This window comes from Phycodurus eques, chromosome 7, assembly GCF_024500275.1.
Source record: "Phycodurus eques isolate BA_2022a chromosome 7, UOR_Pequ_1.1, whole genome shotgun sequence".
NCBI lineage: Eukaryota > Metazoa > Chordata > Actinopteri > Syngnathiformes > Syngnathidae > Phycodurus > Phycodurus eques.
The window spans coordinates 17886892-17912204 of record NC_084531.1 but is presented as its reverse complement, the minus strand read 5'-3'; the positions used below and the strand labels follow the sequence as shown (position 1 = coordinate 17912204).

The window sequence follows — 25313 nt, the reverse complement described above, 5'->3', positions numbered from 1 at the left end:
TTTTTTTTATCTATGCTTCCTGTGCACGTGCTCGGATGCGGACCCTGATGATGGACCCCCGCCCCCCCTCCTCTTCCTCCTCCTCCTTCTCTTCATTCTCCTTGGGCCGTTCCCGCGAAGGAGCATCGCCGGTAAAAGCCAGTTTTAGTTGACGGCGATGCTGCATGCGGCTGTGAGGATGTTGTTGCCGGGAGACCATGATGCTGTGTGTGCGTGTGTGTATGTGTACAGAAGTGGGAATTCTTGCTCATTCGACATGTGTGTGCTGGGTAACTCCATACATGAATGTGTGTGAGTGTATGACCTTGTCCCTATCTGCTACTGCGGTTTATGTGTGTGCATTTGTGTGTGTGTGTGTGTGTGTGTTGTTTATGTGTGTGCATTTGTGTGTGTGTGTGTTGTGTTGTGGTGTGTGTTTGTGCGTGCGTGCGTGCGTGTTTGTGTTTGCCAGTGTCGGAGAAGTGACTTATGAAAACATGGTGTGTGTTTGCGTGTGTCTTCTAAACTTGCATGTGTTAGGGAGTCGCTGTCTGAAAAAAGGTTTAGATCAGTTATATTGATTTTGTTAGATAACAATTGAGTTTTTGCTTTATTCTTTTATTTTTATGTGTAAGAGAGGAGTGTTCTTAAAAATGCCAAAAATGCCCTTGATCAGTTAATGGTCAACTTTTATACTTATATTTTTGTGTTATTATTAGTAGCATATATATTCTATCATAGCATATATATTCTATCATATATATTTTTTTGTTTGTTAGGGATGTGCATTTTAAAAAATAAATTATTGGTCAATTATTGATAAATTATTATTCATTTTTGTTTTTGCTTATTATTTTTTAAAGAGACAACCACCAATTTATCAGTTTCTCTGAATTGGCTTTTTAAAGGTATATCTTTAAATAAACTGAACATTTTTGTTTTAGGCGGCATGGTGGACGACTGGTTAGAGCATCTGCCTCACAGTTCTGAGGACCGGGGTTCAATCCCCGGCCCCGCCTGTGTGTGTGAATAAATGGTTTGAGGAGTGGGCGGCACAGTGGATGACTAGTTAGCACATTTCCCCCGTAGTTCTGAGGACTTCAAATCCGGCCTTGCCCGTGTGGAGTTTGCATGTTCTCCCCGTACCTGCGTGGGTTTTCTCCGGGGACTGCTGTTTCCTCCCACATCCCAAAAAGATGCATGGTAGGTTAATTGAAGTCTCTAAATTGCCCCTAGGTGTGAACGTGAGTGTAAATGGTTGTTTGTTTTTGTGTGCCCTGCGATTGGCTGGCAACCAGTTCAGGATGTACCCCGCCTCCTGCCCGATGATAGCTGGGATAGGCTCCAGCACGCCCGTGACCCTTGTGAGGATAAGCGGCTCAGAAAATGATGGATGGATGGATTTTTGTTTTATTCTGTAACTACTGACAACATAACTCCTAAATTTCAAACACAGTGGAACCTCGGGTTGCGAACTTAAGTGGTTCCGTGACCCTGTTTGGAACCGAAACGTTCTTAACCCAAGGTCATGTTTCCCATTAAAATGAATGGAGCCCCAAAATTAAATTATACTTACCTTTTTTTATCAATGTGTGGTTAAAAAAATAAATATAGTGTAATATAGAAATAAGTGAAAACACTAAATAAATATGATAACAGTTTATTACTCATTAACTTTAAGGATGGGAAAGGGGAGCAGGACTACAGCTCATTGAAGAAGAGCCTTCGTCCATAATAACGCGGGGAATCCTGATTCGCTGTTTTTTTCTTTTGTCTGTTTCTTTTCTAATTCATTGGTTAATTTTGGCACAACAAACCGATCCAGGGAAACGTTTCTTTTTCTGTTCAGAAAAAAAATCTGAAAATGGGCTGTCACATTAAGATTAATTGCTTTGTTGGCCAATTTGCTGCACATTTCTTTTGATAATTTTTTTATTGCCTCGCTCACACTATCACCAGCGAGCACTTTCATTTTTTTCAGGCTAATAAAGAGCAAAAATCAATAGCAAAGGTACAGAGAGTGCCTACCTTTTAAGTTGCATTGGGTGACGCACAGTCAATGAGGGTTGCACAACGCACAGATAATTTCTGTTCATCTATGAAAAGTGCTTCTTAATACTATCTTTTTGCAGTTCCCTATTTATCTTGAGTGCCATTCTGAATGTTTAGCCCTTTGTTTAGGGCGATAGTGCACCTCCTTCCTTCTTCATTCATAATGTGACGGCTGCTGTTCGCATTTTGATTGGCTGAATGTGTGTAGATGCGGAACTTCCGCCGAGTTAACGCCTCCGTGTAGCACTATATCGACATGATTACGCCAACATTAAGTGTTCGTTGTTTTAATTGAACAGTCGGTACAATTCAATAAATAACATTCCTCCTTGTCCTCAGCTGGGCGACTGGGTGAGCGAGAAAATGCTGATGGCGAGGGACGGAAACCGTGACGACACGCAGAAGCTTCATAAGAAATGGCTCAAGCACCAGGCCTTTATGGCCGAGCTGGCACAGAATAAAGAGTGGCTGGACAAGATCGAGAGGGTAAGTAAATCTATTACGACAACCTCTACTGAAATCCTCATTCATTGCAAGCAACATATCATGCATTGTCTAGGTTATTTTGTCATATTACTGTGAACTGATTCATCTGTTACATTGTCAGTGATGTCTTTCACATTTATTTTAGCTCAAAAGCAATCCCAAAAATCTATCCTGACTCTACTCATTCCTTGCTCCAAGCAGCTTATCATGCAGTGTCAGCCTTTTTTTTTTTAATTCAAAAGCTATCCTGACAGTCTATCATTATTTTAACATTACAAGCAGCATATCATACACTGTCTGGGATATTTCAGCATTATACAACAAATTGTATTGTATCTTCTTGCAGAGGACTCTGGTTTAGTCAGTGTAGTTTTAGTTCTAAATCAATCCCAACAATCTGTTATGATTTTCTTGTTCCTCGCAGCATATCATGCATGTTTTGGGATATTTTGGCTTAATACTGTGAACAGCCTTTCTTCTTTTTCTTACACTGATGTCATGGTCTTCCACATTTTATTTTATTTCAAATCATTCTTGACAAGCTAACATTGGTTTATTATTTTTAGCAGCAAGCAGTCTATCATACACGGTCTGATATTAAAATAATACTGTGAACTGCCTTTTGTCTTCTTGTACTTTCATTGTATTGGTTGCCATCGTGCGACACTCTTCATAGTTAAAAATCTATCCTGACAATCTCATCATTGTATTCATCATGCACAATCTGGGTTATTTCAGCATAATACTCCAAACAGCCTTTTGCCTTCTTTTTGCTTACTTTATGTTTGAAGCCGCTCACCAACACTTTCATTCAAAATGTATCTGTCCTAATTTTCCTCATTCCTAGCAGCATGTCTTGCACAGGTCATGGCTATTTTTTTAAAACAGTCTTTCGTCTTCTGCTTTCTTTGTATGCCATCTTCCACACTTACCGGTACTTTAGTTCAAAATCCAGACAAGCTATCTGGAGTTTCTTGTTGCTAGCAGCATATCATGCACAGTCTGGGCTACTTCAGCATAATACTGCAAACAGCCTTTATCTACCTTTTTGCTTTTGGTTTCTTCTATACCTAATTTTCATTCAAAATCAATACTAGTGATACTAGCCTTTCATCAGCTACTTGTAGTCCCACTGTGGTTATCATTGCTTTCCACATGTATTATAATATGCTTATAACAAGCAAGCAAGGCAGCAATATGCTGCTTACCCTAAATGTGGTCTAAGACAAACAGCCTTTCATCTTCTTGCGATTTCATTGTATTTTTTGCTGTCGTTCTGAGTTATTTAGTTAAAAATCTATCCTGGTTTTGCTAATTCCTTGCAGCAAGCAGCATATCATGCACTGACAGGGCTATTTTGGGGTAACTTGTAAATGGCCTTTACTGGCATTCATCTACCTGATTGCACTTTCATTATCTTTGTCACCGCCTTCCACAGTCATCATTATATCCTCATTCTGAGCAGCAAGAAACATGTCATGTATCATCTCAGCTAATTTGGCATAGTACTGCAAACAGCAATAATCAAAATTGAGATTTTTGATCATTTGATGCTGACTGATGCTAATGCTACATCAGGTGGATTGCCGTTTGCATCCCTTTTTTGCTAAATGTTGTGCATCTCTTGAACCACTCTCCAGAGCTCGGGCCTAATGCTCTGGGAATCAAACCTGCTACTGCTCGGCCGCTAGGCGCTCGCTGGAAACTGAAACGAGGTCATGCGTGCGCTTACTTTTGCGCCGCATCACACTTCCTCTGCAGTGTGCGAATAGGCAGGGCTGAAACTCAACTCCCCCGCTGGGAGTGCAGAAAGAGAGAACAACCGGCACAATAACCATGACTTAAAATCAAATGTCGTGATCATATTTAAAGTCAAATAATAGGAAATATTCAGTCTTTGCCTTGAGTGTGAATAATTGTTATAAGAGCTCTTGAGTCACAGAGAAGAACAGCATCGTAATGAAAGCACCGCCGTCTTCACGTGGATCCTGACTAAGGTTTTTCGCTTTGCTGGTTGCATCTCTTTTGAGAACCAGTGGAGCTATTTCTGTCCTCACTGAAGACGCACACAAGGATGCTTTGAAGGCAGCACAGCGCGGTAAACAAGTGATGCCTCGACAGACAAGAGAGTCACTGAGAGTCCATTGTCCACTTAGGACGTAGGGATGTGCACAATAACTACGTTATGTTATATATATTTTAACGACTAGTAATTTTACTGGGATCACATTGTGCAGTAACTAGCAGAGGGTGCAGTTAGTTCAGGCCCAATGAGATTGCTCCCCAAATGGGCTCCAGACAAATGAACTCAAAATGTTATTATAATTGTAGTTGTTGTGGTGTTAGTGGTAGCAGTGGTGGTCGTAGTAATAGTAGTAGTAGGAGGAGGAGGAAGAGTAGTAGGAGTAGTAGTCGTAGTAGTAGTAGTGGTAGTGATAGTAGTAGCAGTAAAAGCCATAGTAGTAGTCATAAAAGCGGTGGTAATAGTAGGGGCTGAAGTAGTTAGTAGTGGTGATAGTAGAAGGAGTGGTGTGCTAGTATTCCTAGCAGCAGCAGTGGTGGTAGAAGTAGAGGTAGTAGTGGAAGTGGTGGTGCCTGAGGTTGTACTACTAGTAGTCTTAGTATTTGTAGTAGTACTTAGTGGTGGTAGTAATTGTGGTGATGGTGGTAGTAATTGTGGTGATGGTGGTAGTAGTAGTACTCGTTATCTGAGTAGTGATAGTAGTGGTAATGTGATAGCAGTAGTAGCAGTAGTTGTAGTCATCATAGTATTGGGTGTAGTAATGGTGGTGGTACAGAAGTGGTTGCATTTGTTAGTAGCTTCAGTTCTGGTGGTATAGTGATAGTATTAGTAGTACTAGTAGTAGTGGTGGTGGTGATAATAGGAGCAAGATATAGTAGTACTCGTCGCAGTAGTTAGTAGTCGTGTTGTAGTAGTGGTCGTAGTAGCTGTGGTGGACAGACTCGTTAGCATCAAGGATGTTCTCTGTCTGCATGTTTCAGAAAAACACAGGATACTGCATTCCCTGAAGGTCCTGTCGTTGTTCACCATCGCAGCTATTTCGTTGATCTTGTTTGGTAGTGAGTTCACATTTACGTCACATTTCTCCTAATCACCCAAGGCAAATCTATACTTCCGAGCTAGCCACTCAGCCTTTCGTTTCACACAAGCTCTACATACCCCTATACGGCTTCCTCAGCTCAGCCAGTAAATTTGGAACAACTCCGTTGCGAAACTTTCCTCTCAGAGTACGTAGTGCAGCACTCAGGGACAAAAAAGAAAAAAAAAGTCTTGGCTTATTGAATAACATATCCACAGGGTAGAAAAGTCGTAGTAAGATCTGCGGCTGAATATTAGTAGTAGTAATAGTAGTCGTAGTAGTGGTGGTTGCAATAGTAGAACTCCTTTCCCACTGCCCACAGAATGAGGGCATGAAGTCATGATATTTCCAAGTAGTATCAGAGGCGGCTGTGTGAAAAGTTACAGCGGAAAGCCAGGACAGGGGTGTGAAGTTTAACACCTGACACCCGTTTCTGCTGCCCTGTTGTGCTGAATGCAACGTAAACTTAGCACAGGTGTTGCTTCCACATCGGGAGCCAGGATATGGAATGAAGGACTGTCAGGTTTCGCACACTCTGGGGTAAATATTGACATGCTAGCTGCTAGTGACATTTGGAGGCTAGCAGATGTCTGCCATGATGACGCGCAGATCCGTACGTGTTGGCTTCTGTCAGACGGCCTTGTTCACTGTATTCCGTCTGTGCTTCCATACAACATTGCCTCTTTCTTGCATGGAATAAACTAGAAAGACAACACTTGGTGTTTCTCAGGAAACAACTGTATGTTTGTGATCATAAGGAGGCTCAATATGTATAGTATCAGTGTTGACTTTAGATGTCGGCTGCTGCATTCTGTGCATTTGTTCCATACGTCTCCTCTTTCTTGCAAGGAATAAACGAGAAAGACAACTCGTAGTGATTCCCAGTAAACAATTTCAAGTACAGTGATTCTCAACTGTTGGGTAGGGACCAAAAATTGGGTCGCAGACCCATTTTGGGTGGGCCACGGACTGCAGCAAAATTCTGAATACTAAAAAAAATCTGTATTCTGATTTTTGTTCCGTACAGTATGGAGGTGTAACAAGTTCCCACATGGAATATATTAAGGAAGTGACAGGGACTGCTATTTCCTTCCGTTCTAGCCACTAGTTTAGTCCGTAAACAAACACAGTGTAGCTCAGCTTATGTTTTCGGTGGTACGTCATACTCATTTGAAACAGCATTAAAAATATAATATATTGTACATTTGTTTTCAGAGCTTATTTATTACAGAAAAAAACAGCAGCAGTAGGAAAATGAGGGTCCCAGGGTGACAGCAGTTGAGAACCACTGATTTAAAGAATTGTGTATTTGTCTTCACGAAGCAGCTCTACTGCCCATTTTCCATTGTACTGGTTTTACCCCCAACCTGCCTGGTTCTGCCCTGTGTGGTCGCTTTTCCATTAACACTTTTTGACAATGGCACCGTTCCTCAGAACTTCCTCCGACCTGGTTCTGGCAGGCCGAGGAGGACCATGACGTCACTGTCATCTGATTGGCCGACAGATGTATGTTTCTTTTAGCGCAGCGACTTGTCACTTTCATAATCATGGTGTCTAAAGGCTGCCGCACACTGAGCAGCGTTGCCGAACCCGACTGAACTGTCGCGCAGTGTGAGCAGTAACTATTAATCTATCTTTTTATCGTTTAAGAAATGTAATAAGTACAATATACGGAATACACAAAATCAAACGCCTATATAGGCTCGCTGTTCAGAGCGTCCACTTCTGTAATTGCTCAATGTGCATGGGCAAATCTACACGAGCGTCCGGTCCAGTCGGGGTCGACAACGTCATGCAGTGTGCAGCAGGCTTAAAGCAGCTTTTGTTTCGTGGTCGACTGAGGAAGTGCAGGCATTTTTGTCCATACTGGCAGATGAAATATAGCAAGAGATGGAAGGTGCGTCAGGAAACAAGTGCATCACCGTCTTCCTGATCCCACCCTAATCCTCCCACTTTTGATTGTTATCAGTTGTAATGGAAAAGCAACGGAGGCCATCCCAGGCCAAGATAGGCGCGGCAGTGCGGAAACAGGCCGTTCTGGAACTTGTAATGGAAAAACGCCTTATATTTAGCATAAGGTTGACATCACCTGCCATGTTAGACCTTGTACCACTTCTGTTGCATTCCATGCTCTGTACAACGTCTCCTCTTTCTTGCAAGGAATCCACTAGGATGACAACTGTTGGCATACATTACTAGGAATATAGACAATATTTCCTGTTTGTGTGTGTGTGTGTGTGTGTGTGTGTGTGTGTGTGTGTGTGTGTGTGTGTGTGTGTGTGTGTGTGCGTGTGAGTGAGTGTGGGCAGGGGCAAATCTTTTTTTTTTAAAGTATAGAACTTTTTTTCTTCTTGAAAAATCAACTTTTTTTCTAATAGAGATCTATATTTTTGAAAATAGTACTTTTTTCATGAAAAAAATACTTCTTTCTTCTCATAAGATTAGATTATCCATCCATCCATCTTTCGAACTACTTATCGAAAATAGTAAGAATTGAAAACATTTCTCAAAATTTGACATATTTTTTCTTGTATGACATCACCCTTTTGCTTTTGGCGACAAGGGGACAAATAGTGAATAACATTTGGTTGGGGGATGGGAGGGAGCAGGTGTGTGTGTGTGCGTGTCTGCCTGCGTTGGTGCGTGTGCGCGGATGCATGTGTGTAACATAATGGTACTTTATCTCCATCCCCCTCCCCCCCAAACCCTCAAGACCATGCTCTCTCTCCTTTTCATTAGCCAATCTCACACACACACACACACACACACACACACACACTCACACGCACGTGGTGACATATCTGCATCTATGTTGTCTTTGTTTTCGTTTTTAAAAATCCGATCCCATATGACGTGTAGGAAGTGCCATTTACATCTGACATTGGGGTCCCACAGGAGGGCCAGCATCTGATACAGGAGAAGCCTGAGCTGAGCCAGCTGGTGCGTCAGAAGCTGGAGGAGATCCGCGAGTGCTGGCTGGACCTGGAGAGCACCACGCAAGCCAAGGCCCAGCAGCTCTTCCAGGCCAACAAGGCTGACCTGCTGGCTCAGAGCTACCGCAGCTTGGACCAGAGGCTAGGCCAGATGGAGGGCCAGCTGGCCTACGTGGACCGCGGCCACGACCTGGCTACCGTCAACAGGCAGCTGAAAAAACTGCAGGTTGGTACCGTGGTTTGTCCTTTGCCTCCTTTTTTACCTGGCGTCACCTTCATTTTCTTCATTTTAACTTATTTTGGAAAAATGTACAATCGAACCTCTGACTACGTTGACGTAATATATTAATATCTGATGCTAGCGTATCCATGCATTTTACAGGTAGTGCCCAACCCTCACCACGTACCCATCCACCCACCCAACTACCTACCTAAGTATCTACCCTTTCATACCTGACACACCTACCAACCTATTTACCCACCTATCTTCCCACCTACCACTCTATTCCTCCACCTATCTACCTACTTAAACCATCCTACCCTACCTATCCAACTACATACTTACCTACTCTATCCTACCCTACTTAACACACCTACCCACCAATGTGGTATATATCGTATACCTCATGTCTACCCACATACCTCCTTACTAGGGCTGCACGATTTTTTTTAAACCTGCGATATATTGCTATGTGAAATAATACAGGATCAGGGTTGGGAAAGTTCATTTTCTATGCGAACTAGTTCAAAGTTCAGGTCATCGTTTGGAAAATGAACTACTTCAGTTCATAGTTCATAATTCAAATATTTTAACTAAGTTCACCGGCCCAAAAACTAACTAGTTTATGGTGCGTATTATACTTGCGTGCACATTATACACAAGAAATTACGGTAGTTGAGATGGGCGCCAGCACACCTGCAACCCTAGTGAGGATAAGCCGTACAGAAAATGGATGGCTATGTTGCAAAACAAAATAAATTCCATATTATCACAGTGTGATCATACACTGTTTTAACTGAAGCATTCTACAAATAATATTTTTCCTAGTAATCCATTTTTGTAATTATGACCAACAGTATTACAAAAGAACACATTCACTCCCATTTACGCAGTGTCATTGAACGCACCTTGCGCACTAATGCAGCTGCTGCGTGCCTGCCTAGTTCAATTCTGAAGAGCGAAATAGGAAATGCAGCAGGTGTACATTCTTTCCCGTGTCCTCATTCATAGTTATCATACAAGGAGATAAGTATACAACACTCTGGGCTGCTGCATGTGTCGTTTGAAGTGTTATAATTGACCGTAACATGGGTACTTATCTCATTAGCATGTCCAAACTGGTCCCTCTGCTGGTCAATTTTCATATTACAGTTGATTCACTGTATGTTACACAACACCAACATCGCAGCAGACCCTGCAATGTGACTGTTGCACACACGTACATCGAGATGACGATGCTCAAACTAAATATTGTGGAGCCCAACTACCTACCCACCTACCTACATTCTACTACCCTGTCCTAACTTATCTTTCCCACCTATCTACCCCCCACCTAACCAAGCCCACCCTGGTCTACTTACCTACCCATTTCTACCCTACACACCTACTCAACCACCTATCCAGCCTGTCTTACCTTACCTTACTTTACCTACCCATACCCCACACTGGCTCTTCTATACCCCACCCTGGCCTTCCTTACCATAACCTACCTACCTATTGACCAACCGACCCACAAACCCGCTGACCGACCTACCTACCTTTATGATCTTCTCCATCCCTGCCTATGTCTTCAGACCATGGAGTGTCAGATGGAGGAGTGGTACCAGGAGGTTGGTGAGCTGCAGGCTCAGGCGGCCGCCGTGCCACAACAGACACGAGCCAAGGAGACGGTCGATGAGCAACAGGCTGCGGTCGAGACTCGCATGGTGCGCCTCATTGAACCCCTCAAGGAGCGCAGACGCCTGCTGCTGGCCTCTAAGGAAGTTCACCAGGTGGGACGAGACCTGGAGGATGAGATGGTGAGTATCGTCCACAATGTGCGACAATAAAGAAACTACCGTATTTTCTACACCATAAGGCGCACCGGATTGTAAGGCGCAGTCTCAATTACGGGGTCTATTTCTGTACTTAAGCTGTACATAAGGCGCACCGTATTATTCGGCGCATGCTAAAACGAGGTAATGGAAGCAAAACAGTGACTTTGGTTGAACTTTATTCTACTACGTATTTAAAAAATACACTCACATTATTTTTTCGATCAATCTTTTGTCACAAATCCATCGAAGTCCTCATCTTCTGTATCTGAATTGAACAGCTGGGCAATTTCACCATCAAACATGCTGGTTCCCTCTCGTCATTGTCGGAGTCAGTCTCGTTGCCGGGTGGCTGTTCTGCAATCATGCCGTCAGTCAAAGCAGATACCTTCGCCCAGGCATCCAAAATCCATTCACTTACGGTGGCGTAAATCTCCCGGCGCTGCCTCCCAGTCTTAGTAAAGGTGTGTTCGCCGTCTCTCATCCATCACTCCCAAGTCGCTCGCAACTTCACTTTGAACGCCCTGTTTACACCAATGTCCAGCGGTTGCTGCGCCATGGTAGTCCTTGCGCGGATGGTGAGATGGCGCTTTTTCATAAAACGAAGGCACCAAGACGGACCTCCTTGAAAGTTTTCGATCTTCATGTCTTATGCTATCTTAATTGCCTTCAGTCGAATGGTGACTATAGAGACTCTTCACTTGGCTGTTCTTGTGCTTGATTTTGAATTCTCTCGCGGCTGCTCTATTCCCATTTACAACCGTGTAACTGATAGCCTGTAGTTTGAAATGTGCCTCGTAAGCAAGTCTCTTCGCTGATGCCATTTTCGGGGGTCCTTAGCCAAACAAATGTTGTTTTGCAGCATACCGGTAGTACAGTATACCTACCGCAGGCGTGGCGGAGGTAAGCGTACGTACTGTACGTAGCTTTACGTAATGTTCTCTAATTGCTATCGCTACGAGCATACATAGTGTACGTATTACGTCCCTATGTCGGCGGGAAATGGTCCGACAGTCAATCGAGTGGAGCTCTTACCAAACTCGCACAACATTTTGGAACTCAGTGCACACATAAGGCGCACCGGGCTAAAAGCCGCACCGTTGATTTTTCAGAAAATTAAAGGCTTTTAAGTGCGCCTTATAGTGCGGAAAATACGGTAGACTGCTTGTGACTCAGAATTGGCTAACTGCTTATGTCACTGTGTTGCATAATCTCTTGCCACTATTCTGCCATCGTATTGTTCACTTCTCTCACTCTGTGCATCTTTTTCAAGGGTTTGTGTAGATCACTGGTGTCAAGCTCGAACTCTGTGCTTTTTTTCATGCTTTTGCCTACCCAACTGCTGCCATCCTTTGTTACTTCTCTTTGTGTTTCTTTTTCAGGTTCTTGTGTAGCACATTGTTCTCAGGCTTTGTCACACGCTCACTATGGGCTTCTTTTTCAGGCTTTTTTGAAGCACACTCCTATAATGCTTTGTTACGCTTTCAATCTGTGCTGGAAAAGAAGCACAGAGGGAGAGAAATGAACAACATGAATGTAGTGAAAAGATGGATAACACTGTGACGTAAGAATTTAGCTCATCATGGGCTCTTCATGCATATTTTTAGACAAACATGGTCGACGTGTCATTTTGTCTTGCAGTTGTGGGTGCAGGAGCGTCTCCCGCTGGCCATGAGTCAAGAACATGGCTCCTCCCTGCAGTCGGTGCAGCAGCTCATGAAGAAGAACCAGGTGGGACCATTGGAATCTCTGTTTAGCGGGACTCAAACCGGGAGAACATGCAAACTCCACACAGGCGGGGCCGGCAATTGAACCCAGTCCTCAGAACTGTGAGGCAGACGCTCTAAACTATTTTTACAAATTTTACGTACACATTTTAATTTCTTCTTTTTTTTTAACCGCATTTACTCATGGGCGGTTCGGTGGACGGCTGGTTAGCACATCTTCCTCACAGTTCTGAGGACGGGGTGCAAATCCAGCCTCGCCTGTGTGGAGTTGGCATGTTCTCCCCGTGCATGCGTGGGTTTTCTCCGGGTACTCCAGTTTCCTCCCACATCCCAAAAACATGCATGGTAGGTTAATTGAAGACTTTAAATTGGTATGAATGTGAGTGCGAATGGTTGTTTGTTTTTATGTGCCCTGCGATTGGCTGGCGACCAGTTCAGGGTGTACCCCGCCTCTCGCCCGAAGATAGCTGGTATAGACTCCAGCCCGCCCGCGACACTAGTGAGGATAAGCGGTATGGAAAATGAATGGATGGATGGATCTAGAAATTACCTGACCCAACTGTCCATTTTTAAAAATAAAACGTGGCCCTTGAGCACCAAATTTTGCCCTCCACCAGTCGAATGCATCCTTTCCCTTTTTTATTTTATTTATTTATTTATTTATTTTTATTTTTTTAGACGCTCCAAAGAGAGCTCCATGGCCATCTCAGCCGTGTGGAGGAGGTCTTGGAGCGTGCAGCCGTCTTCGCCACAGTCCGCAGCCTAGAGGCCAATGCCGTGCGGGCAGGCCATGAGCAGCTGTCCCAGCTGTGGGCCCTGCTCTTGGCCGAAACGGAACGCCGGCAGCTAGTGCTGGATGCCATGTACCAGGCGCAGCAGTACTACTTTGACACGGCGGAGGTGGAGGCCTGGCTTGGTGAGCAAGAGCTGCACATGATGAACGAGGAGAAAGGGAAGGTGAGAAAGAAAATATGTATTTTAGGATCCCCAAAATATCCCCACTTGTGACACAATCAGGAAATCACCCAAAAGGCTCGACAGTCCCATCTAATGAGGCCTGGCGAGCTTGTTCAGAGGTGCCTCCTCAAAAGCTCTTCCTTTCTCGTCACCGTCGTCTTTGTCCACGCAGGACGAGCCGAGCACCTTGCAGCTGCTGAAGAAGCACCTGGTCCTGGAGCAGACCATCGAGGACTACGCCGAGACCATCGGCCTGCTGTCTCAGCAATGTCGGCAGCTGCTGGAGATGGGACACCCTGACTGGTTAGCGAACCCACAAACATCACAATCTAAAGATTTTTTGCAACAACTGGGAAATCTTTAACAACTCTGTAAAAACCAACTGAACAGTTTCGAGACTTTTAAAACCTACTCGAGATTCTTCAAATAATTTTTAGACCAAGTGGAGAATATTTAAAAACATTTTAGACCAACTGAAAAGTCTAGGGCCTTTGTAGACCAATGGAAGAGTCTTTTAAGACCAACTGAGAAGGCTATTAAGACTTTTTAGTCCAATTTAAGATTCTTTAGAGACTTTTTGGACCAACTGAAGAATCCTCAAAGACTCTGTAGACCAACTGGAGTCCTTTGAGACTTCCAAAGCCAACTAGAGATTATTTAATGACTTTTTAGACCAAGTGGAAAATATTTAAAAATCTTTTGGACCAACCGAAGAGTCTTTAGGGACTTTATAGACCACCATAAGAGTCCCTTGAGACTTTTTGGACCAACTCAAGATTCTCTTCAGACCAACTAATAGTTTTTAGATTAACTGAATAGTCTTGAGAGACCCCTTATAGTCTAAAGTTTAGACCAATTAAATAATCTTAAAATACGTTTTAGATTCACTCGAAAATCTTGACAGACTCTGAGGCTAACTAATGATTCTTGAGAGACTTTTAAAACCAACTACAGATTCTTGAAATAGTTTTTAGACCAACTGACAAATCTTTGAAGTCCAACCGATGAACCAACTAGAGACTCTTCAGACTTTTTAGATTAACTGAAGAGTCTTCAGAGACATTTTGGACAACCTGAAAGTCTCCAGAGACTTCTGGAACAATTTGAGAATGACTTATGATTGCATTATTGAAGCTTAGATGTAAATGATATGAGATATTCTGTTTCTGGCACAGCGAGCAGATCAGCAAGCGACAGTCGCAGATGGACCGCTTGTATGTGTCGCTAAAGGACCTGGTGGAGGAGCGCAAGAGCCGCCTGGAGCAGCAGTACTGGCTCTACCAGCTCAACCGTGAGGTGGACGAGCTGGAGCAGTGGATTGCCCAGAAAGAGGTGGTGGCCAGCTCGCCTGAGCTGGGACAGGACTATGAGCATGTCAGCGTAAGTTTGGACACTGGGGATTCAGCATCAGCTGCTTCAGAGGCGTAAATGGTAGAGCTGGGATTCATTTATTGATGCCTTTCAGACAGAAATTGCCGAAAAGGTACTATACACATTCACACAGCTGTTACAGTTTGCCCCATTCAGATCATTTCTGAGCCAAGAAAAAGATGGAACAAAGCTGGCTTATGGCCAGTGTGTAGGGGGTGAAATATTCAACACTGGCCATTGTGTAAGAAGCTGTAAATTTGTGGTTAGCCCCTTAGACACTGGCCATGTAAGCCTGCTTATTTCTGCCATTTTACCAACTTTGTTGGCTAGTGTATAAGGAAATAAGCCAAATTACATGGACTATGTAAGGCTTGGCTTTTCCCCACTTTTACTGACTTGGTCCACTGTGTGTAAGGTGCCGATGCTGTAATGGGGGGTTTGACGTCGAACTACAAATTTGCAGTCTTCCGAGTTAGTATTAGATGCGTAACAGAGGTGGAATTTTGCCAATGAGTAAGGCGATTGTAATGTTTTAGACCCGAGCAAAAACAACACGGGAATCTTAATCTTATTTTAATCGAGCAAGCCACAACAACTCTCTTAACGCACTTTAGACACAGCAAAGTCCTGCCTGGGTAAGTTGTCTAAAAGGAACAGGTGAATAAATCCCGGCGTTATCGTTACGATTTTGATACTGCAGAAAGGCATTGAAAAAGGAGCTTTAGATTCATAATAACAGAGTGCCAAAATATCTTTTTTCAGTTGCTCCAGGAGAAGTTCACGGAGTTCGCATCAGAGACGGGCAGCACGGGTCAGGAACGTGTGACGGCAGTCAACCAGATGGTGAACGAGCTGATCGACTATGGCCACGCTGAGGCCGCCATCATCGCTGAGTGGAAAGACGGCGTCAACGAGTCGTGGGCTGAACTGTTGGAGTTGATGGAGACGCGGGCGCAGATGCTGGCCGCGTCGCACCAGCTGCACAAGTTCTTCGCCGACTGCCGAGAGGTGAGCTCGCTGAGCTGCTTCGCATCACGCCATTCAAGTCATAGGAAACAAGCGTCACTGATGACCTCAGATGAGAACTCAGTTCAGTGAGCATCAAAGGATGAAAGGAAGAAGACTATACATGAGTATACACCTGAGAATTTTAATAAGTTCTTAAAACATTGTACACAGGGTATGTTTAAAAAGTCTTACTCTTAAAAACGTCTTTAAAGAAATCTTTAAAAGTATTAAAAATATCTTATAGTCTAAAAGTCTTTAGAAAAGTATGTAAAAGCCTTTAAAACATATTTTTTTGCTGTACTTTATTTATCCTGTACAATTTCAGTTTAGAGAACAAGGACTTTACAAAATCTTTAAATGTCTTTAAACTTAAATAAAAACTTTAAGTCTTAAAAAGTCATTACAAATCTTAGTCTTAAAAAAGTATTTAGAAAAATATTTAAAATAAAATCTTTAAGTCTTAAGTTTTTAGACAAAAATTTACAATTCTAAACAAATCTTCGAAAGTCTTTAATCTTCTTTAAAAGTCTCTAAAAAATCTTATATAGTCTTTCAAGAATTTTTTGACCAGTCTTTAAAAAATATCTTAAAATACTAAAAAGTCTGTAGTCTTATATATCAAACCAAATGTTACTCCTGTAAATCTCAAAAGTCTTAGTCTTTATAAAACTTATAACACTCTATAACTAACACTCTACGACTAACTTATTAAAATTCTTAAAAACTCTTTCAAAGTCTTCAAAAATCATATGAAGTCTTTAAAAACCTTTAAAAGCCGAAAAAAGTCTTTAAAAAGTATTTTTTTTAAATCTAAACTAATCTTGGAAAATCCAAACAAAATGTAAAACAATCGTTAAAAACGTTAACACTAAAAACTCTTAAATTTGCTAAATTAAGGTCCAAATTATTAAATTTACCTTAAACCCTTAGATATGTTGTTCAAAGGTCTTTAAGATGCTGAAATTGTGTATAAAAAATATATTGGAACTTTTTTTTTTTTTTTTTAAATATTGCTATGACTTCATGTCCGGCACGGTGACCGACTGGTTAGCACATCTGCCTCACAGTTCTGGGGACTGGGGTTCAAATCCCGGCACCGCCTGTGTGGAGTTTGCATGTTCTCCCAGTGCCTGGGTGGGTAGGTTGATTGAAGACTCTAAATTGCCCGTAGGTGTGAATGTGAGCGCGAATGGTTGTTTATTTGTGTTATGTGCCCTGCGATTGGCTGGTGACCGGTTCAGGGTGTACCCTGCCTCCTCCCCGAAGATAGCTGGGATAGGCTCCAGCAGCCCGTGACCCTAGTGAGGATAAGTGGTAAAGAAAATGGATGGATGGATGGATTACTGACTTCATATATCACTCATTCCTAATTATCATATTTAGTGTAGGAGAGGTCTTATGTGGCCTTAAAAGGTCTTATCTAACTTCCTTAAACCAACACATACCTTGCATACATTAAATAAAGGCTTTACGATAGTGCCAATTTGCATTACTTCCGATGCGAATACTAGGAGCTAGTGCTTATGTGGTTTACAGGTTCTGTCTCAGATTGTAGACAAACACCGCAGATTACCGGAGGTGCGCGGCCGTCAAAGTGGCACGGCCAACACCAGCATGCTGCAAAGGATGCTGCACGGCTTCGAACAGGACATCCAGCTGCTGGTCACGCAGGTACAAAATCTAAAACAGTTTGCCCACCCCTGATTTAAAAGAAAATGTACATTCCCTCCCTGGGGGAGGCTTCTAAAGGTGTTGTGGTCCGTCAGGTGCGTCAGCTGCAGGAGAGTGCGGCGCAGCTGAGGACGGTGTACGCCGGCGAGAAGGCGGAAGCCATTGCCTGCAGCGAGCACCAAGTCATGCAGTGCTGGAAGGAGCTGCTCACCTCCTGCGAGGAGTGTCGGCTGCAGATCACCACCGAGACGGACAAGCTCAGGTTCTTCGGCCTGGCCCGCGATCAAATCATGTGGATCGACTCTATCCTCTGCCAGATTGACACGGGGGAGAAGCCGAGGTACTGTGAGCATGCAGCACTCCTTGATAACTCTTAAAATGATGTTTGAGTAACACTTGAATGGTTCTCGCTTGTCTTTGTATTGAATGTGAACTTACAGGAGTTTTAATTTTGGATTTCAAGACTGGGTTAAGGTTTCAAACAAGTTTTAGGACCTCAAATTAGGGTTCGAGCCAGGTTTTGGGTTGCAAACAAGGGTGTGGAGTTCAACAAGTTTTAGGATTTGAAATTAGGGTTTCAAGCAATGTTTGGGGTTTCATACGAGGATCAAGGTGTCAAATTAGGCTTTCAAGCCGTGATTAGGGTTTCAATCAAGGTTTTCAAATTAGGTTTAGGGTTTTAAGTTAGGATTTTAAAGTAGGGTCTCAAACAAGGTTTAGGGTTTCATTCTAGGGTTAGGGATTCAAAGTATGGCTTCAAATCAAGGTTAGGGTTTCAATTTAAGGGTTTCAAGGCTAGGTTATGGTTTCAAACAAGGAGTAGGGTTTTTAATTAGGGTTTCAAGCTTGGGTTAGGGTTTGACGTTCAAGTTAATGTTTCAAATTAGGGTACCAAGCCTGGGTTGGGGTCTCTAGTTGGGGTTAAAGTGTCAATCCCGGACTAGGGTTTTAAAGTAGGGTTTCAAACCTGGGTTAAGATTCCCAGCCAGAGTTAGGGGTTCAAGTTGTACTGATGTGTCTCTGTGACGTGACGTGTCACCCTGTGTGTTCAGGGATGTGTCGTCGGTGGAGGTTTTGATGAACTATCATCAGAGTCTGAGGAATGAGGTGGACGCTCGCAGTCAGAGTTTGATGGAATGTATCGACATGGGAAAGATGCTGCTGGCGGCTAGAAACCCTGCAGCTCACCAGGTCACAGCTCAGTACTTACTCTACCCAGGCCTGGTACACACATAAAAATGTTTGTCTGCTACAGACCCCACACAAAAATCGTCAATTGAATAGTTTGGTCGTCCTGTGTGTGGTGTGCTCCGAGAATCTCAACACAGCACACAACACACATAAAGATTCTGTTTCACCACCGATCTAGAAATCTCGCGTGATCATGTGAGCTCAAAAAAACTAAAAAGAAGAAACGCCGATGTTTCCCGAGTGTTCCAGAATGTTGCCACAGCCGAGACCCTTGTAAAATGGCGGTTTTCTACAAAAAAAACGACATCGGGTGAGACGTGTTTGTTTTCATTTACGTTAGTTTCCATGTTCGTCAGTCTTGGTTTCTTCTTTGATTGGCTAGAATTTGGGTCACATCACCATTCTCGGCGTCATGACTCGAGAGAAGTCGGCGTTCCCCACACACATTAAGAGTTTGGGTCGTAAAATGACATCGGGTGAGACGTGTTTGTTTTATATAAGATTGTCTGCCTCAACCTGTTTCTAACCCTAAAATTGGGATGAATCCAGTCTTAACACACATTAAGATTGTCTGGCATTTGACGTGCTTGGTCGGGAAGGTGCAGAATCGGCACAAAAACAGACCGATTGTCTATATGTGTGTACCGGGCCTAAATGAACTTCATCTGTTTCCCATCTTTTATTGAGCAAAGGCACATTCAGTATTTTACGTGAGAACAATTTCACAGAGCACCACCAAACAAATATCACAAAAGTATATTAAGTGGTACATTGACTTACGTTTCTCCCCAGTTACAAAACATTGCTTGTTGTTTTTTTGTTCGTTTGTTTGTTTTTTGCTTCGAGTAAAGTGAAAAGAAAATCAGAACAACAGACTGATGTACTTTCAGCTGTTTATTTAACGGGACAAGCAGCCAAACACACAAATACAAAATGAAGACACTCACAAGGAGCATGGAGCAGATGTTAGCAGGTGTTAACCGGAGCTGGAGTCAGAGCTCCTGATTACATAAAACCTGTTTATTTCTTGACATGGTCTCTTTTGTTTTATATTCATATTTTACAATACAGTTCTGTTTTTATATACATATATAAAAAAATAAACTGGCACAAGGTCAATAGCGTGAAATCATACTGTGACATCATAGCATGACAGTGTAACATCATCATGTGACATCATACAAGACATCATTACTTGACATCATAGTGTGACAAATTATGACATAGCATGACATCGTAGCGTGACAGCATAGTACCTTGTGCATGGTGTGTAAAACCTGTTTCCATCCTGAGCGCAACTCTAACATGATGATGATGATGATGATAATGATTTTTGAGTGCAGATTAAGGAGAAGCTGGACAATGTGGTCGCTAAGCAACACGAGCTGTCTGAGAAGTGGGACAAGCACTGGGAGGCCCTGCAGCAATGTAAGCGCACGCACGCATCCACACACACATGCACACAATTTCAGTACATGTGAAAAGCCATTTGAGCATTTATTCGATAACCTTGATATCCAGCTTTAGGTCCATGTACTCGTATGCGCCTTGTCCTCACTAGTAAGACAATTCAGTGCTCTAGTAGAATGACTTCGTCTTAATATTTTTTTCCATTACTGTATGACATTTCTGCCAACCAGTAAGACAATGTTGACATACTAGTAGGACAACTATGTTATTGGCATTCGTTGACTTCTGTGAACTGCAAGTACTACCAGTTAAGCACTAGATGTTAACTTTTAGGATTTTGTAATGGTACTAGTAGTACAACTACCACACTATTGTGTCAATTAATGCATGCAGAAATGTCATACTGACCATCTTTAAGAAATGTCCTTCTTCTTGTGTGTAGTCATGCACTTATGGAAAGCTGTTTGAGGGTTTGTTCCATGTTGATCATTTAACATTTAACACTGTATATATAATGGTTTCAAATGTGGTCCATTCAGTGTTGGAGGTGCACCAGTTCGCACAGGAAGCGGTGGTAGCGGAAGCGTGGCTGGCGGCACAGGAGCCTCTGGTCAGCAGCAAGGAGCTGGGAGGCAGCGTGGACGAGGTGGAACAGCTCATACGGAGACACGAAGCCTTCCGCAAAGCTGCCGCTACCTGGGAAGAACGATTCAGCTCGCTCAGACGCCTCACCACGGTACTACTCTGCTTCTTATTATGGACCTTTTATAATGTTAGTTAACACAAGGCGCCAGAGTATTTCCAGGTGGCAGAAAAGCGAATTACCTGAACAGAAACAAAAGTGAGTTGTGTTTGGGATTGCGCAGCCAGATATACTGTATACTGTATTAGCTTTTAAATGTCCTTAAAGAAACTCTAAATCAATCCTGTGTTCACAATATGGCAGTGCTGAGAATGTATCCCATCTGTGTCACATGGAGTCCACCAGCTTCTGGCTCCATCAACTTGGGGTTTAAAGTGTTCAAATGGATTTGGGTAGGGTTTAAAATAAAGATTTGGGTAGGGTTTAAAATAAAGATTTCAAGGCAGGGTTTGTGTCTCAAGCCAGGGTTAGGATTTCAAGCCTTGGTTAAGATTCCAAATTGTGATTTCTTGGCAGGGTTGGTAATTAGAATCTTGGTTTAGGGTTTCAAACAAGTGTTAGGGTTTGACGTCAAAGTTAGGATTACAAATTTAGGTTTCAGAGCAGGGTGAGGGTTTCAAGTTAAGCTTTCAAGGCAGGCTTAGGGTTTCAAAGTACAGTGTCAAGTCAGGGTTAGACTTTCAAATTTGGGTTTCAAGACTTGGTTAGGGCTTTAAAGTAGTAGTTCAACGCAGGACTAGGGTTTCAAATAGTGGTTTCAAGATTTAAACAATGGTCAGAGTTTGAAGCCAAAGTTAAGATTTCAAATTTGTGTTTGAAAGGAGGGTTTCAAGGCTGGCTTAGGGTTTTGAAACTGGGTACCATTGTGAGGTGTTTGGTTTTTTTTGTACAGGTGGAAAAGCTGAAAGCCGAGCAAAGCAAACAACCGGCAACGCCTCTGCTGGGCCGTAAGGTTTTCCTGGACCCCCAGGACGCGTCCCCGGCTCCACCTTCCAGCCTCCCTCGGCTGCCCCTCTCCCCCGTCATGAGACAGACCATCTACGAACAGAACGAGGCCAGCACGCCACCCTCTCCCTCGCCTGCCACTCCGACACCGTCCCCCTCGGGGGTCCGACATCCCGCCCATTCGTCCATCTTGTCCGTGGCCACGGCCGCCATGTTGCTCTCTGCCAATCAGGCGCGAGAAAGCAGCATGAAGGCGGGTCACCTTCAGCCCAACGTTAGAATAAATTCCTAGTTTTCTTGTTTCTTTTTTTTCTTTTGAAAAAAAAATAAATAAATTTTTAAAAAACAATATATATATATATATATATATATATATATATATATATATATATATATATATCTTCTTATAGTAATACATAGTTTTTTTAAATGCTTAAAGGGATGGGCGAATAGATGAATGGATGGATGATGGATGGATGGATGGTTAAATACAGTCATATAAGGAGATAATTACTATACTTTACACCGATCTGATCGGCGTTATCGGTATCAGTCGATAATTTGCATTTTATGCTGTTGCGCAGTACTGTAACTATCTGACGACCAATAAAGTTTTTTCAATCTTGATGAAAAAACACGTCGTCGGTGTGGGACTATTTTGCAGTGTCACAGACAAACTACACGTACATTATCTGCAGTCTGCACAGCTGAAGTACGTCGTGGGGAACGTCATCTAAATGCTTCAACACAAATTTGATCGAGCACCTGAAGAATGTACACGACGAGCACGCCGCGTTCAAGCAACGCAGCGTGGGGTGGGGGGGTTGGAAGAAAAGTGTCAAACGGACTCAAACTCTGGACAACACCCGTCCATATAGCCGGGACAGTGAGAAAGTTAGAGTTACCATGTCATTAACAATATTTTATTGAAGTAATCTCACTGTAAAAGTAATTTAATTACAGCAAGTTAGCACCCATTATTTCTGTCAGTTGTGATGTTGATCTGACCTCAATTTATGTCAGTGGCCAATCCTTGAATGCCCCCTTGAGGTCATTGGTGTTTTAACTTGTGTCTAAAATGCTAGAGAATAATTTGAGCTGGGACGGGCTCCAGCACGCCCGCAACCCTTGTGAGGATAAGCTGAACAGAAAATGGATGGCTACAGTATACAGTACACAAGTATATACAATAAATTAACAAGTCATGTAAATAGACACATTGCTCCATCGGTGATCGGTTACCATTTTTTTTTAAACTTGCTGATTGGTGATAATAAATTAACAAGTCATGTAAATAGACACATTGCTCCATCGGTGATCGGTTATCATTTTTTTTTAAACTTGCTGATTGGTGATCGGGCCCAAAAATCCTGATCGCGTAAAGCCTAATAATTATAGTTATTAGAAATGTTTCAAAGTGCTTAGTTTTAGATGGATGGATGGAAGGATGGCTGTATGGACGGACAGACAAATGGGTGAATGGCTATTAGAAGATAGTCATACTTTTTTAAGTCATACTAGTTTTTAATTTTTTGAAAATGCCTAATTTTAGTTAAGCAGATGGCTGGATTGATGATTTAATTTTTCAGACAAACATAATTTTGACTCGTATTTCAGTTAAAAAACTGTAAATATTTGGTTGTTTTTGTTTAATTCTTATAACCTTTCTTCAGCTCGAAGTGGACGTCAAGGCATCGCCGTACCTCCGCCAACCCAAAATCAAACACCTGGACGACGCCGTGACGCCGCTTCTGGTTGCCAGCCGACTGGAGAAGGCCCGGGAGAAAGGCAGGGAGATGATGACGGAGAGAGCTGAGGTGGCCGTGATGGCTGAGGTGGTTCTTCAGGAGCCTAACCAAGACCGGCTCCACGGAGGGCCCAGGCCCTCCAGGACTAACCCCGAGCCGCAGGTCCAGACTCAGACTGCTCGGCTGGAGCGTCGGCTGTCCGGTGAGCAGCTGATCCAGGCCCGGAAGAACGAGCTTCCTCAGGAGGTGTGGCGGGAGCGGCGGACGCTGGAGAGGCAGACGTCCAGCGAGCAGGAGGGTCACGGAAGCCACGAGGGCCGGAGGAGGGATCGAGAACGGCAATGGCTGGACAGACAAGAATCCAGCGAGCACGACACCGGAAAAGAACATTCTGACCGACGCTCGGGCGGAGGGTGAGATATTTAAGTTTTATTGGAGATGATGCTTCTTTTAAGTCACTTTTTCCAAAACCAAGCCGTCCATTTAAGTCAGGTGTGTCAAACTCATTTTCAGCAGTTATGGTTTCCCCCAGATAATCACATTATCATTTTATTACATATACACAATTGTGTTTTTAGCCTACTTAAGTGCTCTGTGGACATGTGACTTTGGCTCATGTTTGTATTCACTGCACCAAAACAACTGCAGTCATGTATCTTCGTGTGCTCTCTTTCCGCAGAGAGAGGAGAACCACTATGGCAGAAATAGTGGAGCAGCTTCAGGAGAGAGAAGCAGCACAGGTCGGAAATTTACACAGTTCTGTCAAACGCAGTGTTTTCAAAGAAAGTCACATGCTGGGTTCACAATCACTCCCTATCCACAAAATAGTGCCCTGTATAGTGAGTTTGGCATTTTGTAGTGCTGTTTGAATATATAGTGAGCATAGGTTATCAGCTATAGTATAGTATATAGTGCCCTCAATCATTGAGACAGTGTATCCCACAATGCATCTTGAAAAGTAGTGACCAACTGATGGTCACTAGAAAAGCAATTAATCCCATTACAGTGGAACCTCGATAAAACGAACCGCGATATAAAGGATATCGGATAAAACGGCCCGTCGGGACTGAACAATGTATCCAAAAGTAGTTTCCATTTGTCACCTAAAATGTCGTTGACATAGTCTGTTGGCCGCTGTTGTTTACTGGCGGGTGGCACAGTAGATGACTGGTTAGCACATCTGCCTCACAGTTCTGAGGACCTGGGTGCAAATGGGGGCAAAAGATGTGCCCTGCAATTGGCTGGCAACCAGTTCAGGGTGTACCCCGCCTCCTGCCTGCAGTTAGCTGGGACAGGCTCCAGCATACCCACGACCCCAGTGAGGATAAATGGTGTAGAAAATGGATGGATGGATGGATGGATGGTTGGTTTTCTGGCGCTGTGGCTCAATGCAGGCAGAGAATGGCACTGATGTATTTCCGGGTCACAGACATACAATATTACTAGATCCAATTCCAAAAGACGTGCCTCCTGTGCCTATGTGGCGACCATGTTGAATGTGGGGCATTAGTGTGGCAGGCATGTAATGATGGTTATACAGTATCTCTTGTTTATTTTACATAAAGCAGAGAGAGAGTGGCATGGCTGCAGTGTTAACTCAGAGGAGTACAAAGCACAAGTCTTTGGAGTTGGAACATGCTATTTTTGGTACAGTAACAGTTTTATTTGTCAAGCCATTTACCTTTGGCAACAGATTTGGAAGTAGGATGCACACTAATTCATTCGCTCATAAAAGCGACTCGCCTACGATGAGTACTGTAGGTCAACAATGTCACCATGACCAAGCACACCAGCGTGTTAAGTTTGACTAAAATGTCAAACTTTCAAATATTTTCAAGCTTTTTTAAAATATTTATTTACAATAATGTTGTACTGCACTGGGATTTTCAGGGCATGAAAAAAACTACAAAACAATAATTTTGTACTGTACAGTAATATGGGTGCATATGCCCTCAAAACAAAAGGGCTTCAATGTAATGACCCCCCCGCCCCCAACCTCCACCCCGCCCTATTAGTCCATTCTGTTGAGGTTCCACTGTATTCATTGCGCCGATATA

At 43.1% G+C, this 25313-nt stretch overlaps 1 protein-coding gene across 1 annotated transcript in view; it reads left to right on the top strand.

The window, feature by feature from the left end:
• The window catches only part of LOC133404854 (spectrin beta chain, non-erythrocytic 4-like), a 69444-nt gene that overhangs the window by 39188 nt on the left and 4943 nt on the right, over positions 1-25313 (top strand). Inside the window, 16 exon segments of the mRNA XM_061681274.1 lie at positions 2371-2517; positions 8514-8777; positions 10346-10570; positions 12227-12316; positions 12991-13269; positions 13442-13572; positions 14445-14649; positions 15403-15648; positions 17185-17319; positions 17415-17659; positions 18372-18510; positions 19854-19938; positions 20460-20656; positions 21456-21782; positions 23182-23669; positions 23936-23996. Of these exon segments, the coding sequence (XP_061537258.1) occupies positions 2371-2517; positions 8514-8777; positions 10346-10570; positions 12227-12316; positions 12991-13269; positions 13442-13572; positions 14445-14649; positions 15403-15648; positions 17185-17319; positions 17415-17659; positions 18372-18510; positions 19854-19938; positions 20460-20656; positions 21456-21782; positions 23182-23669; positions 23936-23996 (3264 nt within the window).